The sequence below is a fragment of the Eumetopias jubatus genome, unplaced genomic scaffold (genome assembly GCF_037043125.1).
Source record: "Eumetopias jubatus isolate StellerSeaLion01/CBP00866 unplaced genomic scaffold, mEumJub1_p1.0 scaffold_16, whole genome shotgun sequence".
Taxonomy (NCBI): domain Eukaryota; kingdom Metazoa; phylum Chordata; class Mammalia; order Carnivora; family Otariidae; genus Eumetopias; species Eumetopias jubatus.
Window position 1 is genome coordinate 75,076,985 of NW_028274822.1, and position 18,620 is coordinate 75,095,604.

The 18,620-nt window shown below is 50.5% G+C and overlaps 1 protein-coding gene across 5 annotated transcripts in view; it reads right to left on the reverse strand.

Moving 5' to 3' along the window:
* The window catches only part of SGSM1 (small G protein signaling modulator 1), an 86,701-nt gene that overhangs the window by 24,729 nt on the left and 43,352 nt on the right, over nt 1-18,620 (reverse strand). For 3 of the 5 annotated variants that reach the window (XM_028124631.2, XM_028124630.2, XM_028124629.2), the window contains 8 exons: nt 15,730-15,797; nt 14,504-14,667; nt 14,003-14,135; nt 10,480-10,644; nt 8,454-8,592; nt 6,063-6,127; nt 4,066-4,211; nt 69-197 (listed from right to left, as the gene is read on the reverse strand). In XM_028124631.2, the coding sequence (XP_027980432.2) occupies nt 69-197; nt 4,066-4,211; nt 6,063-6,127; nt 8,454-8,592; nt 10,480-10,644; nt 14,003-14,135; nt 14,504-14,667; nt 15,730-15,797 (1,009 nt within the window). The remainder of the gene's footprint in view (nt 1-68; nt 198-4,065; nt 4,212-6,062; nt 6,128-8,453; nt 8,593-10,479; nt 10,645-14,002; nt 14,136-14,503; nt 14,668-15,729; nt 15,798-18,620) is intronic. The other 2 variants (XM_028124633.2, XM_028124632.2) reach the window with 1 other exon arrangement.

Here is an 18,620-nt window from a genome sequence, read left to right on the forward strand (position 1 = left end):
CCCCCAGCCCCACAGTACCTGGCTCCTTTTGTTGCCAAAGACCCCACTGCCCATCAGGGGCAACCAACCTCCTTCCTCTCTGTTTCTGTCATCCCGAACTGGTAGTGGCCCAGGAGGAAGGGCCACACGGCCTTGCGGATCTCCGGCTGGATGCCCCCATAGTAGATGAGGCGTAGCAACTCCTGCTCCTCGTAACTCTGTGGTAGGCGGGAGGAAGTAAAGGGTTTGGTCAACAGAAAACCAGAAGGAGGGCTCTGTGAGCTGGCAGTCCCACTTCTCAGATGTGGCCTTTAGAGATCATGGTGTGAATAAGCAAAGCCGTGTGTACCGGGATATCCATCCTGGCAACATATGGGAAAACCCCCAACTACCCGCAGATGGGAATACCAACAAAGAGAAGAAAGGGCAGGAGGTGCATCCATGAGAACTTACACAAAAAGATGTTCAAAGTGTATTGTGAAGTGGGGAAAAAAAACCAAAATGCGGAACATACCTGGTGTGAACCCATTTTGTGCAAAAAACCCAAAAGGTCAGTATAGAATGAGTTAACATTTCTACTTAATTTTTAGTCAGTTTTGTGCATTATGTTGATGTGGCAACATTATCTCAAAGTTATTAATCTTGACTCAGCTCAAAGAAAATTATTTAAAAGCAAATCAATCCAAAATGAACATTTCCAGCTGGTTCTTCATGCACTAATAACTTCTGGGCACACCAGGGTGACTTTAACAACTGTTTGCTGTACTGTCCAATAGATTTGCCCTCTTTTTAAACATTCATTTTCAGGCAAAGGCTTTGCAGTTATAATTAGTCGCACTGGGGGACCAGCAGGTTCTATCTGTTCGTGTGTGTGTGTGTGTGTGTGTGTGTAAAGCACCAATGACTACTAGAAAGTTATCCTGAAGGGTAGTGGGGTTCTGTTTCCTCCTCTCTCTTAATATTCCAAAATTACAAGCATATTTCACATTTTTTACAGTAAGCTCAATGCCCAATGTGGGGCTTGAACTCACAACCCTGAGGTCAAGAGTCGCATGCTCCACTGACTGAGCCAGCCAGGCATCCCACTGATTTTACATCTTAATGCTCATCTTAGATGTGCCCGACGACAATGGCAAAACCAGCCACTCTTTTGTCTTTGTTGGAAATTTTAATTTGTATTCTGCAGACAGCTTTGTCAAAGCTGTTTAAAAATCAGAGAACTATTTGTGGCTGGGGTTGTAAACTCTTCCTCAAAAATCCACCTGCTTGGGTGTTATGCTGAGTGAAATAAGTCAATCAGAGAAAGACATGTATCATATGACCTCACTGATATGAGGAATTCTTAATCTCAGGAAAGAAACTGAGTGTTACTGGAGTGGTTGGGGGTGGGAGGGATGGGGTGGCTGGGTGATAGACATTGGGGAGGGTATGTGCTACGGTGAGCGCTGTGAATTGTGCAAGACTATTGAATCACAGATCTGTACTTCTGAAACAAATAACGCAACATATTTTAAGAAAAAAGAAAAAGAAGATAACAGGAGAGGAAGAAAAGGGGAGTATGTCAGAGGGGGAGACGAACCATGAGAGATGATGGACTCTGAAAAACAAACTGAGGGTTCTAGAGGGGAGGGGGGTGGGGGGATGGGTTAGCCTGGTGATGGGTATTGAGGAGGGCACGTTCTGCATGGAGCACTGGGTGTTATGAACAAACAATGAATCATGGAACACTGCATCAAAAACTAATGATGTAATATATGGTGATTAACATAACAATAAAAAAATTTAAAAAAAAATCCACCTGCTGGGGTCCTGGAGCCCACAGCTGGACTCCATTTCCCAGCCTCCCTTGCAGTTAGGGGTGGCCATGTGACAAGGTACTGGCCAATGGGATGTGACAGGATGTGATATAAGCCATTTCCAGGCCAGGGCTTTGAAGAAGCAGGTATATTCCCTTCAGACTCTCCATTTCCCCTCTGCTGCCTGGAGGCAGATGACCATGAGGCTCTGGAGGATGGTGGGGCCATGAGACCCCTGAACCTCTGGAGGGAGAACAGATGCCCACTCACCAGGAATGCCCACCCAGGACTCCTCAGTGAGCAAGAAATACACCCCATGATGTCAAGCAACTAAAAAAGTGTGGACTATTTGTTACTGTGGCTCAGTGCACCCTAATACAACAATGCAACCAAGAAAGATAAAAATATGGCCGGTTTGTGAAAGGGTTGCAAAAGTGTTAGATGAAAAATATTCATTTTTGACTGATTTATTTTTTCAACCAACTTGTCCCTAGACTAGTATCTCCCAAATTGGGGAGATCACTAGAAGCTTTTGGGGAACTTTCAAAAAATATAAATTCTTGGGCTCCACTCCCAGAGATGCTAAATCAGCAATGCTGGAGTGGAGCCCAGAAGTCTATAAATCTTTTGAATTCCTCAGGAAATGTGGACTCTCCCAGGCTGTCGGGGATTATGAACACTATGACTTTTTTTTTTGAGAAAGTAAGTTGGTATATCTATTTAAATTTTAAATGCATATCAATTTAATTTCTAGGAATCTACCCCTGAATAAAAGCACTGGTCAGGATATGTGCTTATAAAGATGTTGACTGAAGCATTGTTTGAAATAATTTTTAAAAAGAGAAAAAGCCCAATTGTCTATTAGGGGAAGATTTGAATAAATTATGGGCTACTCATCTGTCAGATGCTAAGGAGCTAGCATTCAGTATTTCACCTAGAGATCTGAAAGATGTCTTTGATATAAAATGAAGTTATTGCTTAAAATACAAACACAATTGAAAAAGAATAAGAATTACAGATATACCTACGTAGATGTATCTATGGATGTATAAGCAGAAGAAATATATGGCAGGGTCTCTACATAACTGACACTGTTCATTAACTCGGGATCAGAACGAGAGCTCTGTGGCAGAAAGAAGGTATCTAAACAATTTTTGTTCTATCCACCTGCATTCTTCATTGTTTGAGTTGTCACAGTAAGTAGGCATTCCTCCTGTCATTTAGAAAAACAGCTAGTTTTGGCAAAAAAACAAGTCCAACAACCCTTCTGTTTGTCCAGGTTTGGGAACCAGTTTGTTTTTCCCAGAGTCCCCCAGCGTTCCCAAATTAATACACAGAACAGCACCCTTCCCCAGCATGGGGAAGCCAAGCTGACCCAAGTGCTTACCAGCCTGGCCCTCCCCAGGGCCCGGGTAGGAAGGCACCCAGTGGACCGAGCCACCGTGTTCATCCACGTGTAGGAATCAGGTTATTTCTTCTGAATGCCTGCTCCTGGTGGCGGTTAGACTAGTGTCTATCAAAATGGATTCTGCCTTCCACACCAGCCATGGGAGGTACTTTTCCAACAAAGGTACCTTGTGGCCCCATACATTTGAGGGACTGTTCCATATCCTCTCCCACCCCAGCCACCCCGTTTCTTGAGAGCGACAAAGCATATCAGCCTAGGCAAGGTTCTAGGAAGTTCTGGATACAAAAAAGGTTGACTCATCTTGTTTCCCACTTTGACCAGGACACTTTTTTCAAATGTAAACATCTTCCTTTTGGGGACATTTGCCTTCTGATAAGAAAATCTTACAAATCTGTCTCCAGGCGGAATATCTAATGGGAGGATTCTCAGGCCTGAGGCAGAGATGGGAGAGTTCTGCGGGATGGTGGACTTTTCTCGATGGTGGACTTCTCTCGTCCCAGCTGCCTCCTCTGGCTTAGCTACTTTTGTCATTCTAAGTAGTTCAACTGCACTGTAAGTCCCTTCCTGCTGAGGACTCACAGCACCCCTTGCAGCACTGAGCATACAGCTGGTGCTTGGTGACTGATTCATTCTTACTCCTTCTAGACGATCATGCGTACTTTCCATCCTCCTGGATCCTCAACCCCTATGGGCAGAAGCAGGCTGTGGGTCTTGGAACTCTCAAGAAGGGAGGGGCCTTTGTGTTGTGTACGCAGAACCCAAAGGTGTCATAGCCTCGAGTCCCTGTAAGCAGGTGGGTCTATTGCTCAGATGACCAGATGGTCCCCCCACTGGCTCTGCCCCACCACAGGCTGAGCCAGGCTGAGCCAGGCCGAGGCTTACTGTGCTGTCCTGAAGGTACTGCTCCCAGATCCTGGCCGTCAGCCCGTGCCCAGCATCACAGGGCGAGTCCGGAGACACGATCATGTGATTGACCAGGGCTGACAGGTGGGTCCTCACAGTGGACAGGTGTCTGCAGTAGGCAAGCCCTGGAGAGGGAGGGAGGGAAGCCATCATCCACCATCCAACCTACCTTGCCCTGTCTCACGGAACGCTTATGACCTAGAAAATCCCATCATCCCTCTCTTCCAGACGAGGAAGGGGCTCCGAGGGGCAAAATCCTTGCTGGTTTGACCACTTAATAGTTGTGTGAGCCTGGGGACGTCCAATCACCTTTCTCAGCCTGGGCCAGGGTGACATTACCTCTTCTGCCAGAAACCAAGGCATTTAATCCAGGGGCAGGAGGCAGTAAGTGACCTCACAGGCTCACTGTGCCTCTGGGTGCCTCCAATCCATCCCAAGAGAGAAGGAGAATGGCAGAGGTGGACGACTTTTGTTCAAAGTGCAGCCGGATAAAGAAGGCCCTGGGAGATGCACCTGGTTTGCTTTCAGAGATGGCCCTGCATTCTTAAAGGAATGCCTGCCAACCTGCTGCCCTTCAGCTGGGCACATGGAGGGCATAGTGCCTGGTACACAGGAGACACTCAGCAAATGCTAGCCTGTGTTTGCTTTGTGCCCCCTCCCTCTGGCTCTCCCTTATCAACTCCTAGAGAGGACCCTGGGCCTTCCGGAGCCTGAGGACTGGCCCCTACCAACAATGTGGAGGACAAGGCAGAAGAGGAAAAGGAGGGGGAGGAGGGGGAGGGGGGAGAGGGAGTAGGGGAGGAAATGGCTAACACACAAGCACGTACTACGTGCCAGGGAGCTGCCCCAAGCTCACATACTTAACTCACTAAATTCTCATGACAACCATATGAAACAGGTACTCCTACCTTCTCCATCTTATAGATGGGGAAACTGAGACACAGACTGCTTCTGTCTCTTGCCCAGGTCACACTGCTAGGAAGTGCACAGTTGGGATTTGAACCCAAGCTGCATAGCGCCAGAACCTGGGCTCTCAACCACCATCAGGGATGAGCCACTGAATGCGCTAACACTGTTCAAGATCCATCTCGACCCCCAACCCCTCCTCCAGGAAGCTCTTCCATTTGGGTCCCATAAATATGCATCCAGGGCCTGCTCCACGCCAGGCCCTGCATTAGGCACTGGGGATGGGTGATAACAGGCAAAAACCTTGATCTTGGGAGCTCACGCTCCCCCTGCCCCTCCAGGTACTCAGGCACACACGGCCGGCACTGCTATTCTGCAGGCCCACGCAGGATATAGTAACACTTTTCTAGAATCCCTGACATATTATCTCCCCCACCCAGGCTGGGAGGCTGGGAAAATAAAACGTGCTAAGAATCAACACAGCAGAGTGGAAAACAACAGCAGCAGCAGCCTTTGGGTCAGGCAGGCCTAGGTTTGAGCCCCAGCTCTGTCCTGTATTAGCTGTGTGACCTTGGACAAGTCACTTTGCCTCCTTGTGCCTTAGTTTCCCCATGTGTTAAATGGAAATAATCAGAATACCTGTATTTGTTTTAATTTTTAACTTCTCCTTACTCTTCTGCTTCTGCCCATAGGTGAGGGGAACTGACTTTTACTGAGCACCTATGACATGTAATGCCAGGTGCTAAGGGCTTTATACATGCTTCTCATTTAATTCTGAGAACAAACCCTCTAAGGTGGTCACCGAGGATGCAATGGTGACTAACCACACCCCTGCTACCGAGGAGCCTCGTCGTTGGCTGTCCTGAGAGCCCAGAGATAAAATTTATGCCCAGTCTCTGGTTGAGGAAGTTCAGGCTCTGAGAAGTCCACGTAACTTCACTAAAACTAGACACATCTGAGCCGAGGTTCACGTGCCAGAGCCAGGCTCCTTCCCCCGATATGGATGCCATACAACAGGCATTCGAGAAACACGCCCGTAGACCACAATGGCAAATGAGGCCAATACGCACATCCATAGAAGGCTCTGGAAAGGATCTGGTACTTCATGTTGTCACAGAGGAGCTTCAGCGGGGCCCTGCAGGTGGAGGGAGAGAGGACACTTAGAAAAGATCACCCAGAGCCCACGTTTGCTGGAGGAGGTCAGCTCGTTACCTGTAGGGGGCAGATTAAAACCAGCCAGCCAAGGGGACTCTGGGGGGACTACTGTTTCTACCCATACCGCCACTTCTCCTATCAGCTTTGGGGTCACTCTCTCCCCAGCTCTCTGCGGTTTGGATGGGGCTGATTCGACCCAGTACGGGACTCAGGCTGGAATCACAGGCACTGCGTTAAGAGGTGGTCATGTGATCCAATCTGAGCCAAGGAGAATGAACCCCAGACTCATTTTGTTGGAACTCCAGGGAAATACACACTCTTCTCCCTGCTTGAGTTCCTAAGCCAGAGGGATGTAGGGCAGCAGCTGCTGGGATCCAGTTCTGCCCCTGCATGGGACCTGGCCTGCCCGAGAATGAAAGTATCGCGGCGGCAGTCAGAGGCAAGAGCTGAAGAAACAGAGATTTGTGTTCTGAGCGTCTGGAGCCCACGGTGCCTGAAGTCATCGCACCTCTAGACTCCTCAGTTCTGTCGAGATTTTCTTTTGTATTTGAACCAGTCTGAAGTGGGTTTCTGTCACTTGCACAAAGAGTTCAGAGTTCCGAAGTCAGCCAGCTAAACCAAACTGAGCCAAACCAGGACTCAGAGTCTGGCTGACTGTGAGGCAGGTGATGCCTCAGAGCTTCTTCTTGTGTGGGAATTGGAGGGGGGCTGTTTTGGCTGAAAGAGGAGAGGGGAGTAAAGGCCCCAGCACTGTTGGGGAAATCAAGGACTGCTGAGAGGAGTGTTGTGCGTCCTTGCAGAGAACAGAGTGGAGGAATATCTGCATATTTTTTTCTCAGGACATCTGGGGACACCCAGGAAATCTCAAAAAGACAAGAAGGAGGCATGGCTAAAGTACTCCAGTTACACACATGGAGGCATTAAACATTAAAATCACCCTCATTGTGCCCTCAGGTTGGTGGGACTCAGGCTTGCTCAGTTTACTTAAGAACAGCATAACATAGACAGCTGTCCCACGGTGGACTTGACCATTTAAAAGGTGGTGAGCTCCCCATCACTACAGGTGTGTAAGCAGATGCCATGAGAGGGCATACTAGGTTAGAACAGCGTTTTTCAATGGCCCATGGACCATAGCCCAAGAATCACTTGGAATTTCTCCAATGTGCAGATTCCTGGGCCCTGCACAGACCTACTCAATCAGGACCCCTAAGGAAGTTGTCTCGGAACCAGTGTCACCTCCCCCTGGTGATTCTGATGCACACAGACATGAGAGACTCTCTGGTTACAAGAGTGCTTCTCAAACTGAAAAGTGCACACATGATCTTAGGATCCTGTTAAATGCAGATTCTGCTTCTGGACCACATGCTGAAAGCTAGGCCTTAGATGACTGCAAAAATGTGATGTCAGCTCCCACCCCTTAAGCTCTTATGGCTGAAGACTGGACCACCCATTGGGCCAGAGGCCCGGCATGGAAAAAGGGATTCCATTATCCCCAGCCAGGCCATGTGGCGTCAGTTGGGAAACAAGACCAGTCCTATTATTGCACTGAGCAGCCCTGAAGACACACGAGATCTATGGGCCAGGAAAGAGATGATCTGGGGATCGAACTTTATCCAATAAAAGAAGAAGCATCACTTACTGAACATTGCCAGGTGCTGGGTCCCACCTGCTGGCCATGTTAGACCAGTATCTGATTTGTCCTTACGATAGCTATACAAAGCAAGCATTTGTATCCCCATTCAGCGGAGGAGCAAACTGAGGCACGTGTGGTTAGCAGTGAGTAGTATTTCTAGTTTCTGCCTTCCAGGAGCATGATAGGACTGCACTTCATGGCCTGTGGTGGATGGGGTCAATGAGGTGTGAGCAGAAAGAGTATGTGCTGCATTCAGGGTGGAGCATTTCGTTGTCGTCCAGGCACCCCAGAGCTACCTTTCCCTCTGTCACTGTGACTGGGAATATTTGAGATGGTGTGGCTCCATCAGCCAGGTCCTTTAATGTGGGGCAAGCAGAGCCCCCAGCCGACCCACGATAGACACACAGTATGCACGATGAATCAACCTTTGTTGTACTGAGCCACTGAGATTTCAGGACTGTTTGTTACTGCAACATTACCTTGGTTATCCTGACTGATACACGGAAGGGAGCTCCAATAGCTAGGACTTCACGAGGCTAGGATTTAACCCAGACCTCGAGGAGTCCATAGCTTATGTTCCTCCTCTGAATTCAGTGCTGGGCAAGAAATGGGCATCTATAAATCTTTGGCAAATCCTTCCATACCCTCCGCCCACAGATTAAGGCCCTCATACCTCTCATGGTTGCACCCATTGGATGAGCCACCATCGGCCAAGCCACTCTGTGAACAGGATGAGCAGGAGGACTTCCGGGGGCTGGGTTGCCATAGGGGCGGTAGGTTGCTCACGGAGACATCCATCAGGTCCTGGGGGACTGTGATGGACACGAGGGATGGAGCAAGAGCCCCGGTTAAGCCCGTGTGGGTCACAGAAACCTCATCCCAAAGCAAGCAGCTTGCCCCTAGGCCAGCACAGGGACAGGGAAAGACCCTGAATGTGACAGTCGGAGACAGCGACCCCAATCATCATCTGACCCAGACCTCTGAGCCCACCTGATCCAGTGAAAGCCACCACCGAGATTTGGGGCCCTCAGCAGACAGGCAGAGCTGACGACAGCTAAAGAGAGAGGAATAAGTGGGGCATGGGGGGAAAGAGAGAGAGAGACAAGAGCAAAGGAAAGAGACCCAGTCCCAGAGCAGGAGGCCGAGCCTCACCATGTTGTCATTCAAGTGTCCTCACGGGAGGCTGACAAGAAGGAAGAGGAGCCTGCTGGGGGCTTCTGGGGAAGGCTGATGGTCCTGAGTCCCCAGAGATAGACTCTCTGGGAGAGTCTCTAATGGGGAGACAGAAGGGAGCCTAACTCAACACATGAGGCAGGGCACCCAAGGGCAAGGGACTCAATGGAGTTCCTGCTGATGAGGCCACCTGCACTGTCCATCATCCTGAGCCATATGGCTCTTCCATCAACGGGTCTCAAGCAGGTGGGCGACTCCCACCCAGAGTCATGCGGGGGTGGGGAGGGGCGCTTGTTAAAAAGCCATATGCCTGTATCCCACCCCCGACCTACTGAATTTAAACCTCCTGGAGATACAGGCCTTAAGTCTGTATAGCAAAAAACAATCCTGATAACAGCACCACGTTCGAGAACCAAGAGGGCATGACCAATCTCCTAACACGCATACTGGTGACTCCCGATCACAGGCTCCCAGGATACAGCACCTAAGAGTTTCCCTCACTGCCTTCTCTCCCAGCTCCATGGAAACCACCCCGTCTGCAGAGCTGCAGGACAAACACAACGGTGACTCACACATTACAATTTCTGCCGTTAACTTCCTGGCCTCTTGGCAGTTCCAGACAGGTGCAAACATTTTATTTTCTCCAGGACAGGGTTCAGTAAACATATTCCGTCACGGGCCAGGCAGTAAAGATTTTAGGGTTTCTGAACCACTTGGCCGCGATCACAAACCACTCAACTTTGCCGTCAGAATGCAAAAAGAGCCATCCACAAGATGCAAACACGTGAGCATGGCTATGTTCCAATAAAACTTTATTTATGGACACTGAAATCTGAGTTTCATATCATTTTTCACAGGTCGCAAATATTACTCTGCTTTGGATTTTTGTCAATCACTAAAAAAAAAAAAAAAAAAAAAAGTAAAAACCGTTCTTAGCTCACGGGTCAGACTGAATAAGACTGGCTCCGGCCTGTGGGCCCTAGGTTGCCAAGCCCTGACCTAGGAGATTGAGAAGGGTGCACATCTGCCCCATAGGCCATCCCCCCTCAAGGATGACTGGCAATCCCTGGCCTCTTCCCTCGGGCTGCAAGGTGGGGGGAGTTGTGGACCCAGGGCCACTTGTCATCAGAGCTCAGTAGCTGACAGGGCAGTTCTACCCATGGGTAGTGCAGAAAGCTCCTCCCCAAGCTGACTCACTGATGAGCTGGCCAAGAAAGACCAGTGAGCCCCTGTAAAATGTTCTAGAAAAGCATCCCCAGTTCTCTGCCAATCTCAGGGAAGCACTGATCAGTTTCAGCAAGGTGTGGCCAGTATGCCTTGGCCCCAGCCCCTCACACTCCACCGGCATCACCAGTGGACCCTTTCCTTACGGATCCCACAACACTCCAAGCTGCATCCTGCCACGTGGAGGCTGGACAGCGTGACGGCATCATTTGTCTCCCGCCCGGGGGAACCAAAACTCAAATGACAACATGGCAGAGGTGGCCAGCACCCGGCCCCAGGCGTGGGAGGAGCCCAGACGTTACTGGGGGGCTGTTGCTTCAGGCTCGGCCTGGGGAGGGTGGCGTCCCATCTGGCTTGCGCCCACTGACTGCCCCTGGCCACCACCAGCACGGACCGGCCGGCAGGAACCACCGTCCAGGCGAGGCTCTCGGAGTTGGGGGCAGTGCTGCCCAGGGGGTCAGGAGCAACTTGAGACAAAAAAACAAAAAGTACCAGTGAAATGAAATGTCTGGGGTGGGCAGAACACTGAAACAGCCAAGGAACCCACTCCTCGGGGCTTTACCTCTCCTCTGCCCAGCTCTGCACAGTTCCCATGTACTGTGTTGGCTTCGAGGAAGAAAGAATGCCTGATGTTTATAAAATGCCCTACTATGTGCTGGCTGTTGTGCAGGCATGGGATTGCTTTATCATCCTACCCCGTAGGGGATGCACCTCTTCTCCCATTCTGCAGAAGGGGAAACGGAGGCTCAGAATGACAACAGTACTGAACCACCCACAGCCCCAGCAGGTGGTAATTGGCGTTAACAGCTCTTTCTGACCAAGGTCCCCTTTCTCTTTCCGCTATCATTTACTGATAGCAAGTACTATTATTATCCCCTTTCACAGATTTGGGAACTGAAGCACAGATGTAAGCATCATGCCCAAGACCACCCATCGAACAAACAGTGGAGCTGGGATTCCGACCCAGGGCATGAGACCCCGACCTTATTCATACTCCCCTCACTGATACCCCCGCAACATCATCCATGCTCTGTCTAGACCAGCAGTTCTCAACTGGGGCAATTCTGGCCCCTCAAGGACATTTCGCGATGTCTGGAGACATTTTTTTGTCATCATAACCTGAGAATTTGCTAGATGTAACTGGCATCTATCCAGTGGGTAGAGGCTAGGGATGGTGCTTACCTTCCTATAATGCACAAGACACCCACCCCCCCACCAAACACACAATTATTCAGTCCAATTTGTCGACCCTGCCCTAGACCAGCTCTGTTCAATAGGAATCCACCCTGAGCCACATGCTTAATTTAGAAGTTTCTAGTAGCCACACTAAAAGGGGGAAAAGAAACAGATGAAATCAATTTCAACAATATATTCTGTTTAACCCAGTGTATCCCTAACATTACCATTTTAATACAGAATCAATATAAAATTACTGGTGAGATTTTTGTGCATTCTTTTCTGTTGTTGCTGCAGAATCTTCAGAATGCAGTGTGTCTTTTACACTTAAGGCACATCTCCATTCGAACTCACTGCATTTCAAGTGCTGGGGAGCCACACGCGGCTCACGCCTACCATGCCAGATGGTACAGACCAGTCCCAGCAACACAGGAGTCTGAAAATGCCCTCCTCTGACTCCGAACCTGTCTCCATGTTTCAGAACTCGTCTCTGCCTCTGTGCACAAGGACCAGGTGGTGACGACAGGGGCCAGAAGACACTGAGAGGGGGTTTAGAACCGCTTATGGCCACATCATCCCTCCCCACAGGGCCAAAGTCTTCTCTCTTATTACTTAAAGCAGGCATCTGCAAAGATTTTCTATAAAGGGCCAGATAGTAAATATTTTTGGCTTTGTGGGCCACACGGTCTCTGTCACAATAATCCCACTCCGTTGCTATGGTGTGAAAGCAGCCACACACAATATGGATATGAATGGGCGTGGCTGTGTTCCAATAAAACTTTATTTACAAAAATAGGCAGTGGGCCAAATTTGGATGACAGGAAGAAGTCTGCCCATTTCTGATTTAGGCACTTCTTCAGAAAGGACTTCCTTGTTCTCAAAGATGAAAACCATACATGATTGATTGTGTTAGCTCTGAGGGGCTCAGGCCCCTAAAAAAAATCAACCAAGGATGGATGGGGCACCATTGCCATGTGGGCTGAATCTGAGCTTGGGGCTGAAGCGGGTGAAACCACAATATCCCCGCATCCGGGTGAAAACAATCCGCAAGGAGTGGTTGTGAGAGGCACAATCTCTGGAGCCAGGGCACCCGGGTTTAAATTCCAACCACACTGCGGATTAGCTGTGCCACTCTGGGCCAGTTTCTTAACCTTTCTGTGCCTCAGTTTCCTTTTCTGAAAAACGGGGGTCGGTGAGGACACCGGCACCTGCCTAGGAGGGCGGTGGTGAGGATTAAATTAGTTACAACTTTGGAGAGACAAAAAAGGCAGGCTTGGCACACAGTGGCGCTCCACACATGGTACCTATTACTCACTGAGCATCTGTCAGGCATTTCACATTAGGAGTCTGACACATCATCACACGGACTCCTCAGAATAAGATCCTGGCTGGGGAGGTGCTGTTCTCCTGATTCTACAGACAAGGAAATGAGGTCTGGAGAGGGCAAGTCACTTGGCCACACTGCAGGGGCAGAGGTGAACGCAGGGATGTGTGCTTTTCTCAACCGAGGGTGATTGTGCTCCCAGATGGCACCTGGCAGTGCCTGGAGACATTTCTGGTTGTCACCACTTGGTGGCCAGGGTGGGGGCAGATCTGCTACTTGGCGGGTAGTTGGGGGAGACCAGGGATGCTGCCTGACATCCTACAAGCCGCCAAGCCTGCCCTGCACCCGGATCCAATTCAGCGGTGGATGAGAGCCAGAGCATGAACTGGCCTGGCACGGTTAGCCCACCCTTGCCAGGAGGACATCTGCTTTCAAGAGAGTCTCTCACGGCCCGGCTGTGGTCACTAAAGCAAGGGGAGGCTCAGAGCTGTTACCCATCAAATGGAACAACAGGGCCACCACAAAGGTTAAATAAAATGGGGTGGACAGAAGGAACCTACAGCTTAATATTGAGTTGTTGAACAGACATCCATACGGTGCCTAATAAATGCCAGGCCTCTTTTGGAGAACTTTTCAAACATTAGCTCATTTAACCCTCATGATGACCCCGTGGTAATGATGACCGTGATAGCAACAGTCTGCGTTAACCAAGCATCTACACCAGGGCAGTTGCAGTGCAAAGCGCTGGACATACATTAGCGTCCCGTGTGCCACCTCCTGGTGCTTTGCTTCCCCTCTGCAGTTTTCACGGTCATTTACTGAGGGCCTACTGTGTGCGGGACTTTATTCTACAGACTTGACGTTGGTCAGCTCTTTAACTCATCGAATCCTGAAAATATACCTAAGTAAAAGAACAACGGTGTGGTAGCGGCTAAAACGTACGTGTTCTGTGCCAAGAGCCTTATCTCATTTAATTCCCACAAGGGCCCTACGACGCGGGTGCTGTGAACATCCCCATTTTGCAGATGGGGAAACCAAGACACAGAGGGTGAAGTGACTTGCCCCTCTGGACCAGGATTCCAGAGCCCACGGCCAGTACCCCACGCCACCTCCTGGTCAGGTGCATCTTTATTAAGCCAAGTAGCACGTGGTTCTCATTTGGGGGGAACCAAGATACTAACTTCCCGGTTTCAGGTCCTCCCCCCGCCCCCCACCCCGTTGGCCCCAGAGTCCAGACCACTTGTCTTCTAATCCCGGACACTTGGAATCATTTTCATTAACAGCTAACCGGTGGATCCAGGGGGCCCAGAGATGGGGCAGCTTACCGAATTCAGACTGCATGCCGGGGTAGATGATCCTGAACACGTAATCTGTGGCCTCATCATCTTCCTTGTCTGAAGACGTGGACTCGGCGGAACCCTGAGGGCTTCGCTTGCGCAGTTTGGGAAATACCTTGCCCTGAAAGAACGTGTCCCATTGCATAGTCCTTGGGATATACCTGTCTTCACAATCTGCACAGCCTGAGGGGTTTAGTGGGGTATGTATGTGCTCACAAAGCCACATAAGGATCCACGGGCAAGAAAGGACCACTCCCCAGGCGTCTGGGTGGCTCAGTCGGTTAAGCCTCCGACTCTTGATTTCAGCTCAGGTCATGATCTCAGGGTTGGGAGATTGAGCCCCGAGCTTGGGATTCTCCCTCTCATCCACCCCTTCCCCACCCCACTTGTGCACGTGCGCACGCTCCTCTCTCTCTCTCTTAAAAAAAATGACCACTCCCCATGGCTGACCCCGACTCCAGCCTCCCTGGGTCCCCCGCGATCACTCACCTTTCCCCGCTGAGACCAGAGTGGAGGGTCCAGCTGCCCATGAGGGAGCAGCCCATTTTCCAGGCACGAGAGGAACTGCAGGAGGTGGCCTCCCTTGGGGAAGCGGAAGGGCGGCCTCTGGATCCCGTCCTGGCTGACCAGCACCACTGTCCCGCCGCTGTCCACTGCCACCATGACCCGGCCAGAGAAGACCCAGCGGGAAGTCACTATGAGGCATGGGGATGGGGCCCTCCCGGCACACACATCCCCCCAGGCATGCCAAGCCAGACCCACAGACCTGCTCCAAGGCTCTGGGAAAGGCCTGGGCAGAGGGTCAAAGGCAGTTTTTACCTCCCCTGAGCCTATTAAATCCCACCTGCCATGGTTGCTGACCGGGTAGTATAGGACGTGGTCCAGAAGAGTATGGTTGGTCTACGTGAAGTCACCCACCAAAGGGAAATGATGTCCCTAAACATCCGATGTTCCTCAAGCACGCTCTATGAATCAACCCGACCTATTTTTGTATGGAGGCTTTCAGACCTATCGCTTCTCAGAGCAATATGTGACTTGCTAGCACGTATTGAACACTTACTGTATGTAAGCACAGCACGTTAAAGGCAGTGTCTTATTGGAATACTCAAAATAGACCTATGAGGTTTATCCATTGTCTATTTTACAAATGATGGAACCACGGCTCAGAAAGGCTATGTAATTTTCCCAGGGCGGAACAGTAGGGCCTGGATCTGAACCTAGGTGTGTCTCACTAAATAAGCTTAATATTTTGTGCCTTGGTGGGGCATGGATCCCTTGCTTTCTACAGCAGGATGGCCTTCTCTGTTCCAAATGTACCTTCTCTGAGCTTTAAGGGAGAACCCTATTCATTAATCCCAGATCTTCAGAGCATAGGCTTTGGAATGACAAAGACCTGATTTCAAGTCCAAACTCGGGAGCTTCCAGGCTGTGTGACTTTGTGCCAAGCTGTTTAGAGCCCTGCTTGGCACACCACAGGAGCTCAGTATGTGTCAGCAGCTAACACCATGGGTTTGGTGCTGAGCTCTTATCATACGTCGCAAGAGGTTCACAACAACGCCAGGAGCAGGTGCTGTTGTGATTACATTTTACAGATGGGGAAACCGAGGCTCAGCGAGAAGTCACTTGTTTGAGGCTGCACAGGTAATAAGGAGGTGGGGCCAGGCAGGGGAGCCAGAAGGAACCCCCCAGCCCCGTGCTCCCCCCATGGTCCCTACCTTGCTGGTGGCAGTGCAGGTACACAATCTCCTCTAGGCGGATGGTCATGGCATAGTCCCAGTAGACGCTAGAAGGGGAGGGATGGTTAGGTCCACAGGATGCTTGCTCACCTCATCGTGGCAAAGGGCCCAGGAGACCAGAAGACCACACCCATGGGCTCCTGCACCCTTCTCACTAGGACCCAACTGTCTCTAACATCTGTATTCCAGGCTTCCCAGAATCTCTCTCCCCTTCTTCTGGTCCCAGCACCCCAATTTTCTAAGGAACACTCCTCCCTTCCCCCCAGTCCATGTGGCTGAGGCTGAGTCCACCCACCCACCCTCTATGCCAGGATTCCAGAAATGGCCATCTGACCCCGGCATATTCCACTGTTCTAGCCACAGTGATTGGTTCAGGGATGTCCCCGCAACCCAAGCAGAACCCATGAGGCTCAACTGTTGGAGTCATGTTAGAATAAACTGGGGAAAGGATGCTCCTTTCTGCTAGCAGAGTAGGGGCAAAGATGACAGAAGTCTGGAAATGGAGGGGGCCGTGGCAAGAAAAAGGCTGCCTGGCAATGCATCCATAGGAAAGCAGAACTGAGAGATGGGAAGAGTTCAGGTCCTTATCATTTGTGTCCCTGGATCCAGCCATGCCTGAAGCCACAACCCCAGAACTTTCCAGTTCATGGGAGCCAATGCTTAAGTCAACCTGAGTTTGGTTCCCTGTCACTGGTACCTAAGAGTCTTGACTCAGACCCCAATGTGAGGCCACCGTGCGTCCATATGGTTACAATAGCCATTCAGCAGCTTTGATCCTACAGGCCCCAGCAGTGTGCCTTGAGGGCTTCTATGAGCCTCAGTTTCCTTCTCTGTAAAATGGGTGATAATAATTACCCACCGCAGAGTGCTGTTGTGATGATTAAGTGGAATCATGTATTTGAAGGGCTCAACATAGTGCTAATACGTTAAAAAAAAGTACTGGGTAAATGATCTCTGTGCTGACATACTTAAGGTTTTCCCTTTGGAGATCAAAGCCTACTGCTGTCCTGAAACAGATCACTTTTCCCCTTAGATGACCATGGAGGTGGGGCTCACAGGAACTGGGGTTTTGTGTGGTCCGGGGAATGCACTGAGCAGGTATCCTTCAGATCTTGCTGGGGGGGGTGGGCAGAGCTGACCAACAGCTTCAGAGGCCGCCTCCTGGATCCACCAACACGTTTGCACCAAGGCCACGCTTCCCTTGGGATGCTCTCAGCCAGGGCTGAGCACATGGGGGTGTTAGTGTGGGCCTATTCCCACAGAATAGGGGTACCCCAGAATAAAGGTTAACTTTAGCCCAGGGACTCCCAATGGATCTGGCGGAACATTCTAAGAACGGCAGCATCTGAGACTCTTCCCACCCCTTCCTTCCTTCCCCTCCCTGTTCACAGGGGTCAGACCAGCTTCGTGGTCTGAAGGTCCTGCCCGCCTCCTCTGCTCCTCCCTTTCACTCTGCACAGATGCCTCTCACGTTACAGCTCTCTCGCGTGTCTAACTCTGTCCGCACCTGCATCTTGAAAGGACCCGAACCAACACACGCTTCAAGGTCAGACTTCAAATCCCACTTCCACCAACTACACAGAATCAGTCCCTTCTCCTCTCTGGGTCTCAGTTTTCCTAGCTGCAACATGAGGAAGTTGGAAGAGAAGCTCTCTAAGGGACCTTCCTGCACTGGTCTGCACCAGAGTCAGCCTTGCCAGGGCCCATGGAGTGAATGTCCTCGGAGGGCAGCCAAGCGCACGAGGGTTTTCAGAGTAGCAGCCTCTATGGAGCCCCTTGCATGCGAGTCTTGGCCAGGAGGTCCTTCCCCAGACTCCCACATCGTGCCCATCACCTAGGGTGGCAATGGTCTGTTTTCTCCTGTCTCCCCGAGAGGTGCTGAACTGGACAGCGACTGGGTTTTGCTCACATCTGCAAGATGTTCAGAGAATATTCAGAGTTAATGGTGAATACCCTAGGGCGCCCAATAAACAAAGCAACTCTCCAACTACCACCAGACACCAACGAAGAGGAGCTGTGGCCCCAGTTCCTTTGGAGCTGTGTAACTTGACACCAACAGCCTCCAGGTTCCAGCCTCCCGCCTAAAAGCTTTACCTGCATTTTCTAAGGGACTCTTTCCTGTACACGGAGGTTCCATTACCACATCCCCATTTTACATCAGATGAACAAACTGAGGCTCGGGAAGGTGAAGCTCACTGTCCAAGATCACTCAGCTGGGAAGGAGCAAGAGCTGAGCTTCCGTTTTCATTTTACGTATTTTTAACAGCTTCCTAGAGTAGAACTGCTGGGTCACGAGGTATTTAGCACAGCGCCTAGCACACTGCAGGTGCTCCATTAATATCTGATGAACGAATCCAGGTCCCCTGACTTCCCTGCTTTGTTTCACAGAGATTATCCGAGCACTGGCTTCGTGCCAGGATGGGTGGCAGGTGCTGGACAGAAGACGTGAGGACTAAAGATTACTTGCCTTCGTGGAAATGAGGTCTAGAATGCAACAGCAATAGGTGGGCACAATGTATTACGTGAGCACGATTTTACAAATGCTACGAAGGAGATTCAGGGCTCCGTGTGATCCAAATTCAGCTGGGAAGTCAGGGAAGGGCTAGGGTTTAAGATGAATAGGGCTGAAATAACCGTCCCGGGCCAGGGGCATTTCGGCCTCGCACTGTTCCTCGGGGAGAGTTCCTTGATCAGAAACTCTGGAGTCTAGCAATAGCTGAGTTATGTGGCCCAGCCTAAAACGGACTGTACCTCCAATGGACTGTACCTCCCACTGACTGTCTCTGCAGACAGATGGCCACCTCTGCACAGGAAGTGCTCAGCTTAGAGAACAGCAATAATCACATCAAGCCCTGAGGTTCCTCACACTG